An 11,160-nucleotide genomic window follows, 5' to 3' on the forward strand; every position below is an offset into this window, starting at 1 on the left:
CATGTTTTTTTGCTTGCGATGGGCATCATAGATACACTTACTGTAAGTCACAGGGATATTATAGTAATTTAAATGGTACGTAAGCAAGCTTGATGGTTGTTAGAATACTAATATTCTAATAGTAGAGTATGCAACAATTAATTACCAATGAAGGAATTGTATAGACAGAATACATCTACTGCACATATGAAGAGCTAGAGAAGTGGTAAAGAGACTGATCCAGAGTGTCTCCGGTTCCAACGTTATCTCATACATGATTCATAATTCAGAGTCTCTGGAAGTGGAGCAGCATATAATTTTTGGAAATTAATTAATTAATTAAAAAATAAATAAAACTAGATGGCCATCAGCAATGAGTAAACAACTTGTAGCTTCATGCGGCCCTTGTCACAAAATGTTTAGCTTCAGAGCCTCTGGCTTCCCACTGGCCTGCTGCTTAGGATGATGTCCTGGCCATCAAGAAATAGATCTGTGGTTCCCTGGTGCCATTAATGGCAGGGAATCATGCAATCTGATCGGTATCAGCCAGCTGATCATCTAATCAGTTCAATGGTTTCCTATCTATTAATAGAAAAAAGGCTGAGCAATCTGCGCAGTGTCACTGGAAGGAAGCCTCACTGTTTCCCCTCTCTTGCATGAAAGAAAGACACAAAGGAAGAGTAGTTGAGATGAAGTGAAGGGTCTCACAGATAAATGCAACAGTAACCTGTCCAGCCCTCAGGGTCAAAAAGGTTAGTTATCTAAACCTTAAACTAAGTAACCCCTTAATTCTTTATCAGAAATCCACTGTTGATACTATCCTACTGTTAAAAAATGGTTGCAAGCATTACAGTACAGAGGTAATGAACATAAACCACTCAACAACACTTGTATGAACGAACATCACACAGCCATTTTCAGCAGAACTGATTTGCGGATCAGCAACTTAAAAACTAAATGCTGATCTTGGAAATCAGAAAAATATCAGAAGAGTTGCAGGCAGATGTTTTGTAACGACACACCGATTGATCCACAAGTCAATTTAATGGTCTACCTGAACTTCTTGTCTAGTTCAGTGGAAATATATTTTAGAAGAAATAAAATAAGGCACTCAAATTTCCAGTGGTGTGACTGGATAAAAGGATGAGTTTTCATGACATTCCTTCCACTATGCCACCTTTCCACTACGAATACAGCTAATGATTTAATTTGGCTTAGGACTTATTATTGGGCAATAAATAAATATATTATTTTAAACAATTAAAGTTCAAAATGATAGCTTTTTACAACTCTAAGTAAACTTTTTATTAGAAATATATAATAATCAAATTTAAAGCTCTGTTGTTAAAGGAGATTTTAAAAATTTTAAATGTAGTTTTGCATAATTCCTAAAATCTTTGCGTGGGGAGGGAGACCACCACTCTCATTTCTTGTTCCAAATTTATTTTGGCTCACTAGTTCTTCTTTATAGAAGGAAGTATAGAAAATACTTTGCAGCTTATTCAGGCATAGCAGGAACAAATTCTGACAGGTGTCCATGAGGCTTCTACATGCAAAGCAGTGTCCTGCCGGAATTCACTCTGTACGTTCCTTGGACAAGCTGGCTGCCCAGTTCTGACAGGGTTCCAAGTTCTGACAGGTTTCTGGTTTTGGGTGCACAAATGCGCAGGAAAAGCTGGAGCCCTGCTCTGTTTGAGCAAGCCAGCTATCAGTGGCATAATGGGAGAGAGCTCTAAGAACTATCTAGCTTTTATGGCTGCTGGTTTATCTAGGCAAATTAGGAGTAAATTCTGACAGTAATCCAATTTTGTGTGCAAGGCTTGTGCATGCAAACCTGGAGTTATGTCAGATTGTGCTCTAGACTTTCCTGGCCATTTTGCTTGGACAAGCTAACCACCAGCTTGTCCAGGCAGAGTGGCAGTGAGTTCACTCCCACTCTGCCTGGTCAAGCTGGGAGTTAGACAAGGTGGATCACTGTCAGAAGTTGTTCCTACTCTGTCAGGATAAACTGACAGTCAGGTAGTCCTCAACCATTTAACAACAGTCCAAAGTTACGATGGCTTCGGAAAAAGTGCTTTATAGCCTATAAAGCACTTCCGAGCATCGCAAAATGTTGCACCCCCACCCCCACAGTCACATGATTGCATTTCACATGTTTGGCAACTGACTCGCAATTACAACCAGTTGCAGCATTCCGCAATCACGTGATTGCATTTTGCAATTTTTTTGCCATTTTCTGGCAAAAAAGCCCATTGGGGAAGCTGGATTCGCTTAATAACTGCAGCGATTTGCTTAACTACCCATGATTTGCTTAATGACCGCCATAAAATGGTCATAAAATCAGGTCCAGTCATGTGGTGACTGAACTTATGACCGCAAAAACTTACGATGGAAATTCCAGTCCCAATTGGGGTCGTAAGTCAAAGACTACCTGTACTTACTTGAAAATAAGTTCCATTTGCATCCAGTACAAACAATAAGATTTCCATCCTTCCTTTCTAAACACAGAATCAGGCCAAATTAGTAATTTGGAACCAATAAAAGTCAGCATTCTCATGGCCCCAGAAGGTAACAGGTAAAGTTTCAGAGCTCAAGACAAACCATGGAACACTCCCAACTCTGTTCCATAACACTTTACTGCCTTCCATTATTTTTGCATGAGCTCCTTTTGATGGTACAGGTCCTGAACCCCACTGACATCCTTCATTTTTACAATACCTTATATCTAAAGGCAATTACATTTCTGTCTCCCCACTTTTTTTTTTTTTTTTTGCTTTCCAAATGTTTTGCTTAAAAAGATATTTTGGGCAGGTGGAAAACCTATGACCTTCCAGGTACTGCTGGATTAATTTCCCATGATGGAATATGGAACCCGATAATATCTTGGAGGTTGTTTCTTCAAATATCACACAGCCAAGCCTTCTGAGCTTGCATTTAACAATCTCTTTGCAATCAATGGGGCTTAGACATTACTTTGGCTGAAATGCTGTAGCAGGTCATCCTATTTGCAACACTAAATAAATTCTATCATTAAAGATGCCAAAGCACTATTCCAAGGTATAGCAACAGTTCTCACTTTTTTTTTTCTGACTGAAACTGCTTCAAGTGAGAGGATTTCCTATATAAGCAATGTATCAGAGAGAAGTTAATCTTAATCTCTCAATTTAGACTTTTAGAGGGCAATAGCAGTAGTCAGTGGCTCTTCTGCAATCCCCCTACCATCTATTGAAATTGCAGATTAACGGTAATGGAAACAGTCAACTTCCTATATGCCTCATTTAACATGACATAGTTCCTCTTTCATTTTCTTCTGCTTGCTGGTCCAAGTGAATTCAGGCAGAATTCAGGAAAATGAAGAGGAGGGGGGGTTTAAACCCAGTTTTGATAGCAAACCTATGTATTTTAATACTGCCCTGTATTATCTCCCCCATCCCTCCATTGCCCTCACATGAAAAGTAACATCACCGAAGAGAAAAATACACTGAACAGCATTAAGCATGTAAGTAGGTGGGATGAGACTTTTATTATACATCCTCCCAATTATGGATATGCAACTGAGGTGCTTATTTCTAAATGTATTGCCAGCTTTCTGGAATCCCCCAAGAATTTATACCTTTGTTTCTTTATCCCCATCCCCACACATTATCTGGCAAGCCAGTTTTCCATCCATCCACCTATCTACCGCTCCCCAAAAGCATCTCGCAACTCTTGGCAAAATTCAGACAACTCTTGCTAAGGCTGCTGCTGGCTAACACGGTGAAAGTCCAACATAATCCAAAGTGACATCCTGGAGACTCCCTGCATTGAAACAAAGACATTAAGCAGCCCACACGGGATGGGAAGCGGAGGGGGGAAGTGATTCAAAGCACAATAAGACACGCAGAGACCCGGAAGAAACCTGGGCAAAGGCGCTCGCATCTCTTTACCTGGGACATCTGCGGTCTCAGGTTGATCTCCTTGAGATTGAGGGCGTGAGGGCGCAAGTTGTTGAGCAGCTGGCAAAGCAAGACTCCATCGCGAAGGGTCTGGGCCAGGTCGAACACCTGCGCCGTGTCCCAAGTCACTCGGTGATTGACCGGCAACACCCGGCACTGGATGAGCCAGTGAGCACACTGCTTCCAAGGCTCCATCACGCGCGCCCCTCAAGGCACGAAAGAGCACGAAAACTCCCCAAGAGCGCAAGGCTTCACAAAGCTGCTGTTGCCGCTGCGCTCGTTCTTCTTTCCTTCCTTCCTTCCTTTCTTCCTGCCGCAGCGACTCGCCTTTTCTAGCCCTCGCGCAGCCTGCGAACAGCAGCAGCTGAAAGGCAGCCCAAGAGACTGCGCGTGCAGTTCCCCTCCGGCCCCTCCCTCCGGAGAGGCGGCGAGAGAAAACTAGAGCGCGTGCGCCCACCCGCGTGCTTTGCCGCGGTCTGGGGCTCCTTTTAGAAGCCGCGAAGCGCGCTTTCCTCTCCCGGGAGCCCGGTGGGTTGTAGAAAGCATCCTAGAGGTGGGCCTGACTGAGATCGAGCGTTAGGCCAAAAAGACAAAAAAAGGAAAGAAGAATGAATGCTAAATCACATCGTTGTAAACGAAAAAAAATCACACTCCCTCGACTAGCAGGGCGGGGACATCACTTTTCGTGAAACATGGTAATTGTACACTTCAGCAGTTTCCACAACAGAACTTGCTGAAACACTTGGATGCATTTTATGGAAGTAAGTTTCATGCTATTTATGTACAGTTTCTTTGCGTGGGCTAGCCTAAAAGACAAGTTTGTCTGTTTAAATTTAAAAAAAAACATGGGGAAAGAAAGGGTTTTGGCAACCCCCAACCTCTGATTTCAGGCACTTCAGACGGTAACTGAGGACTGGAACTTACGCACGTCAGACTTTGGCTGTATACATGGAAGTGAGAGATGGTGTCAGCAGGCTTAAATCCTCTGTCCCCAGGCTGGTTCCATTGGCAAAACGAGGCAGCTCTTTCAGATAGCAGATGCTGGGGAGCACTGATGCGTGGAAGATAAAATGTGTATGTTCCTGAGGGGGAATGCCATCTTGCTCTTTACATGAGGCAGCAAAAATGTCTTGTCCCAACCACAAAATTAATAAACTATAAGGATCTGCAATAAATTAGCTCATTTGAGTGAAAAAGCCAGCTCACACAATGCAAAAGTTCACCCAATGATGGATTATATGTAAGTCACCACTTGATATTACAGTTATTGCAGTGAGAGTAGACAGGAACCTGTGAATAAGTTGAGAGTTCTCCACTTATATTAGGTCTATCATATTTGGGTAGCAGAAACCAGTATGTTCTGTAGATAACATATATTTGCTGCCATCTTGTGGCCATCCAGATTTATGCAACCTAAATATGACATGCCTAACATATTGTGGTATCCTGATCTTTAAGTCAAAAAAACTTGTGTGTAAGAAACGATGGGCAACCTATACTTAAATTTCCCTATGTTCTTTCTGCTATGTTGCAAAGTAATTGCCTGTGGCTTCCAGTGACATTACATGCAGGAAACACACCTTGTGTAGTTATCAAACATGTGGTTACCAAACATTAAAATACATTCTGTGATGTATTCATTGATACTGATGTTTGTATGTTATATTTACAGGCTCTGAGCCCAAAGAAAAAGCCATTCTTTGTGTTCACATGACAGAAACAACTGAGCCATCTCCTCCCACTGTCAATAAATCCATCTTTGTGTGCCAGCAGATACAAGATTTCTAGAAAGACTCCACTTTCACAGGACCTCTCTAGGATATCATCTTAGTCTCCGGAGAGAAGGATCAATTAACTAATAGGTCACATGGCATAGTTGATCAGCGCAGTTCAGTTCCAAATAAAACTTACCCCCATAAACACCACCTCCAGTGATCCAGTTAAGCAGCCTATATGAACAGGACTTTCGTATTATGTGTTAGATTTATATCCCATCTTTCCTTTTGCTCGGAGGGGCTTACAGTGGGATTCCCCTTCATTTTCTGCCAACAACAAACCTGTGAGAAACTGAATAATTTGCCCAGAATCAACAGAGGGTTTCTGTGGCTGAGAGGTGACTTGAAATGTCTCTCTTCATTTCATTTATATCTCATTTATAGACCTGGGGACTGGTATATAGTTCTTCTGCATCACCATCCTCCCACCCATTTATCTTCACAAAGTTCATCCCAAAGCTGAACTGCAATTCATAGTTGAGAATTCCATCCGCTCTGTACTGCAGCTGCTAGTTTTGTTTCTGGCAGGACTTCTGCATCCCAGGAAGATTTTCAACAGGGCATGAGGTATGAATAGGACTCACTACTGCATTTTACTCAGATTACAGGAATGCTGCCAGAAAAAGGTAACACCCTACCTAATTACTGATTTTATAGAATATATATGTGGCCTACAGGATTAGCTTTTAAAATGTAAGTTCTGCCTCCTGGATCTTTTTTCCAGCAGTCAGCCCCATTAAATTCAGTCAGGCTTATTTCATACAGCTTAAGGTTGCAAAGCTGCAAAGCAAACTTATCAGTTGTACACATAATTCTTTGAGTTTAGGAGATGTTATTTTCAAACAGGATTTATACTATACTATATTATATACTATATTGTACACACACACGTACACACACAAACACAAATATATATATATATCTCCTATACAAGTATAGAGTTTATGCTATACTATATATTATTTTTCTTAAAAGTATTTTAAATAAAATTTTTGAGGCTTGCTGTCTGAGTATTTTATATTTAAAGTTGTTTTTAACAATCCCTCTGCTAAAACATTGATTGCTTGTTCTAAAAGTCCTGAATGTTTTGGAATGGGTGGACACATTTGGAATACTGGAAGCATAAAATGACATTGTCAATGTTTCGCCCATTCTAAATGGCTATAATTGGACTGGGCACTAAGATACTGAATGCTGCCCCCTTTGCTTATGATCACACCCAGAACACCTCTGACCATTCTTACTTATCTTTGTGGTTCTTTTCTCATAATAAGCAGATTCCAAAGTGGGCTCCAACCATTCACCATTTTGATTTTCTATGGAGGTTTGCACTTGGGGACAAGAGACATTTTTGGAAATTATGCTAGAAGCTAACACTTCAATTTCCTTCATTCCAGCTTTTGTTTTTAAAATTAAAAGGTTTTTTAAATGCAGAAAGTAGGTGCAGCATGGAGTCTGATGGTTAGGAAATGAGATGCCCATAGGGATATTGATATGGTATAAGTATCACATTGGGGAAGGGACACCTTCTCTGTCAAGGAAGTTGACACCCAAGTACAGCTCACCTCCCAGGCAGCCTTGACAACCTAGGAGGGGCCTGAATCTAATAGGCAGGTGGCCAAACACACAGTTTAAAGAATCCTGTCCACCTCATCAGGAGTCATAGACTCAAATTCATCCCTCATGTTTAATCAGACTTGCTCCTCATTTTCCTCCAATGGCACTCCAGGCATCTCTTCTAGTGTTTCATCTCTTGGAGTTCCATGATAAACCAAAGTGCACCCAGGATCAGTATGCAAGGAAAGGCCACATAGGGGCAATGTAGTCCAAGGCCCACCTCATCCACCCATTCCAGGCTGTGACTAAGTCCTTGGCCAAACTGTCCACCAGATTCTTAGGGAGAACCCCAAGCTCCCTCTGGAACCCCTCTGGATCTATAAGTCACCTGGGGCAGGGCAATCAGGCCCCTATCTTCCTTTGCCGGGGAGATGACACCAGCGAGCTGATGGGCAATCAGAAAGTGATCTGCCAATCGCAACAGGCTGATGACAGTACCCCCCAATGCCAATCATGTCACAACTGCCTTAAGACAAAAACCAGATAGAGTGCAACAAGAATAAGATATAATAGGATAAGACTGGAATAGTATTTTTTATATATAAAATTTTTATTAAGTTTCAAGACAAGGATAAAAGCTATGAAGGTGTGAAAACACAAGATAATTTTTCATTTCAAAATTACAAAAAGATATGGCTTCTGACTTTTAACAGGAAGGATATACAAAAAATTCCATAATCAATCTCTTAGTCTATATTAAACCAAAACCACATTATTTCTATAAATCATTCCACTTTAATGCATAATAAAAATCACTAAGTACAGTTTCTCCTCCCCCTTATATTAAAATAATAATAAAAATATTGTATAGACCTCCTAAACAACTCCCCCCCAAAAGATAACACATATTTAATTATTCCCTTCCTACTACTATTCTATACATTTCTGTCTACTATAATAAAAATAAAATTGAAAAGCACACAAATTGTCTGCCACTATACTTAATAGTTAAAATCAGTCAAATAAACATTCTTTAACCCTTATCCCACTTCAAAATAAACCAGAGCATTACATATCCCCACAATGTGCACAGAGCTTTTCTCTTGAAAAAAAATCAAATAGCCCAACTGCCCCCCTCAAAAATTCCAGCTTCTCCTCAAAAAACCTCCTATACCCCTTCTTTTTTCATGGCATTCCACCAGGAAGTCAATTTCACTTATTGCTTGCAGATCTCTCTCTCCCTTAGATTTCTCCAACTCCACTACCCAATCTTCATCCCTCATCTCAATAGAAATTCCAATCTCACCCTTAGAAGAAACATTTCTATCACTGTTGAATTCCTCAGTTTCATCCACCACATCCCCAACCTGATGGCACATTTTAATCTCATATTTTCCACGATGTCCTGAATATCTTGCATAAAAGCTTGGTAGAAGTCTAAGGAAATCTGTTTAAAAACTTGTTGGAAATCAGAGAAAGTCTGTTTAAAATCCTCCATGACTCAAGCAGTAGATTATGATGCCCTCTAGGAGCTTAACCAGCGAAAGTCGAAGATATGGAAAAATTCTGAAATGTATTTACACAAGCGAAAGTGAGATAAGGAGACAGTTCCCAAGGGAAAGTAGAAACAGAAAGCTGAAGGTTCTAATCAGCTGATTCAACATGTAGGAAAATGCTAATATCTTCAAATTTAATACAAAAATAGTAACAGGAAGACAATTGTTTACTCTCAATACTCCTTTATATTTGGAAGGAAAACGAAGTCCAAAACTTAAAAAAGAATTTTTAAAAAGTAATCCCAAAAATAACAATAAGCACCAAGAGAGCCAGCTGCTCCTCATTGGCGAAAACCTCTCTTAGGGTATGCATACTTAAAAAAATAAATTGGTGATTTAGAAATGGGGTGGCTGGTCTTAGTGTCCCTTTAAGGCTACAGCGCAGCTTGGAAAATGATGATGGCCCCACTTCCCAGCTAGCTCTTACCAGTCAAACACAAAATGCTGTTTGCAATCTTCTGGCTGCAAGCTGGGGGATAAATGGGATGATTCCAGGCATTCTCCTTCATCTGCAGAACATTCCTGGGCTTCAGAAAAACCTGCCTGAGCCCGAAAAAAGTTGCTGCGTTGTCAGCTACACACGCTTAACCTGCAGGCACAGCTGCTCAGTCTGCCATTCCCCAGTGGAAGCCCCAAGACTGGAATAGTATTGACACTTTTGAATTTTTCTGTTGGTGAAGAATCCTGAGAATATCACGGATAGCCAAGAAAACAAACAAATGGATGATAGAACAAATCAATTCAGAATTCTCAAGTAAGGCACAACAGACCAGGTTAAAATTATCAGATTTTGAACACATTATGCAAAGACCTAGCTTTCTTGAGAAATCTATAATGCTGGGAAAGGTAGAAGGAAAGAGAAAAAGAGGATGACCAGCAGCAAGGTGAATGGACTCAATTACTGTGGTGATGAGTGCACCATTGGAAGACCTGAAGGCCCAGGCTGGCCTTCTTATCCTAGAGAAGGTCTATATATGTAGTTGCTGAGAGTCAGGACCAATCTGATGGCACAAAATCAACTGTAAATGTTAAAATGAAGGTTCTGTAAGCTGGAATTTTCTTTTCTTAAACATAAGTGTTCTGTGAATAAAGGAAAACAATAAAATACACTATTGTTCAGTATATTTAAATTAATGCCACTTTGTCACATTGCTAGAACTTCTCAACTTGAAAGCAAATAGAAGTACGTGCTGAACGTAATAAGTTTATTTTAGAAAATTCAGTGAAAGATAAAAATGATGAATGACCAAATCTTTTCTCTACTCAGTTTGCCTCCTTTTTGAACTCAAAAGTTAAAATGTTGTACATGTATATGAGTACTGCTAGCAACTTTTTAAATCAGATTATCATGCTGAAAGCAGAAGTATGTAGGAATATTTTTTAAATGTGAAAGTGGGAAAATATTTAAGGGAAACTCAGATACATTATCTGATATCTATGGCATTATTTCAATGCCACAAATAAATAAAATTACTGTAAGAGTAATTTAAAAAAAAATAAAAAGAGCCAGTTTGGTGCTTGGTTAAGTCATCAGACTAGAAACTGGGAGACCTGCCTTAGGCACAAACCCAGCTGGATGATCTTGGGCCAGTCACTCTCTCTCAGCCCTACGAAGCAGGCAATGGCAAACCATTTCTGAAATCTTGCCAAGAAAAGTGCAGGGACTAGTCCAGGCAGTTGCCAGGAGTGAACACTGACTCAAAGGCACACACACAAATGTGCAGTTTTTTAAAACCAAATATTCAAAAGTCAAGCAGATTTTTGAAATGCTGTGATTTCAGTACAGCATATTGCTGTGAATGTTAAAGGTAGAAGCCAGAGTTTCCAACCTTGTAAAAAGCTCACCTCAACTTGATGATTAAAACAGTCCTTCAAAAGCACACAGTTTTTTTTTTCTATAGCCATTTTGGTTCTTAACTGGTATACAGTGGAAAATGTTAATGAAAATTAACAAAAGTAATTTGAAAAGATTCAGACCTCTCTCTTTAGAATTCAAACTGGTAACATGAAAACTGAATGAATAATTCTTACTTTTTCTATTAGATCTTGTAACTGTTAAATGTAAGAGGAAATCTGAACCTTTCTGAATACTCTGAGGAACATTTGTGGGAGCCCCTGCTGTCTCCATTAGTAATAGAGCTTCTGGAAGTTTTGTTTCAGCAGATTTTTCAATGTGAGGTTATTACAGTGGAAAATACTGAGTAAGTAGTTCGCTCTCTTTTTTTTTTCCTTAGACTTCCTGTGGTTTATGTCACAGTCTCACTCAGCCGTTGGATACATTTGCTCCTGGCGCAAACAATTTGTACTGATGTCACTTGTTATGGGTGTGTGGAGTAGCTATTTTGCTTCTTAAATTTT

The 11,160-nt window shown here is 40.0% G+C and overlaps 1 protein-coding gene across 1 annotated transcript in view; it reads right to left on the minus strand.

Moving 5' to 3' along the window:
- The window catches only part of VAV3 (vav guanine nucleotide exchange factor 3), a 197,995-nt gene extending 193,710 nt beyond the window's left edge, over window positions 1-4,285 (minus strand). The window contains exon 1 of the mRNA XM_063298356.1: window positions 3,906-4,285. Within this exon, the coding sequence (XP_063154426.1) occupies window positions 3,906-4,109 (204 nt within the window). The 5' untranslated portion in view covers window positions 4,110-4,285. The remainder of the gene's footprint in view (window positions 1-3,905) is intronic.
- Between the last annotated feature and the right edge of the window lie 6,875 nt (window positions 4,286-11,160).

This window comes from Candoia aspera, chromosome 3, assembly GCF_035149785.1.
Source record: "Candoia aspera isolate rCanAsp1 chromosome 3, rCanAsp1.hap2, whole genome shotgun sequence".
Lineage (NCBI taxonomy): Eukaryota > Metazoa > Chordata > Lepidosauria > Squamata > Boidae > Candoia > Candoia aspera.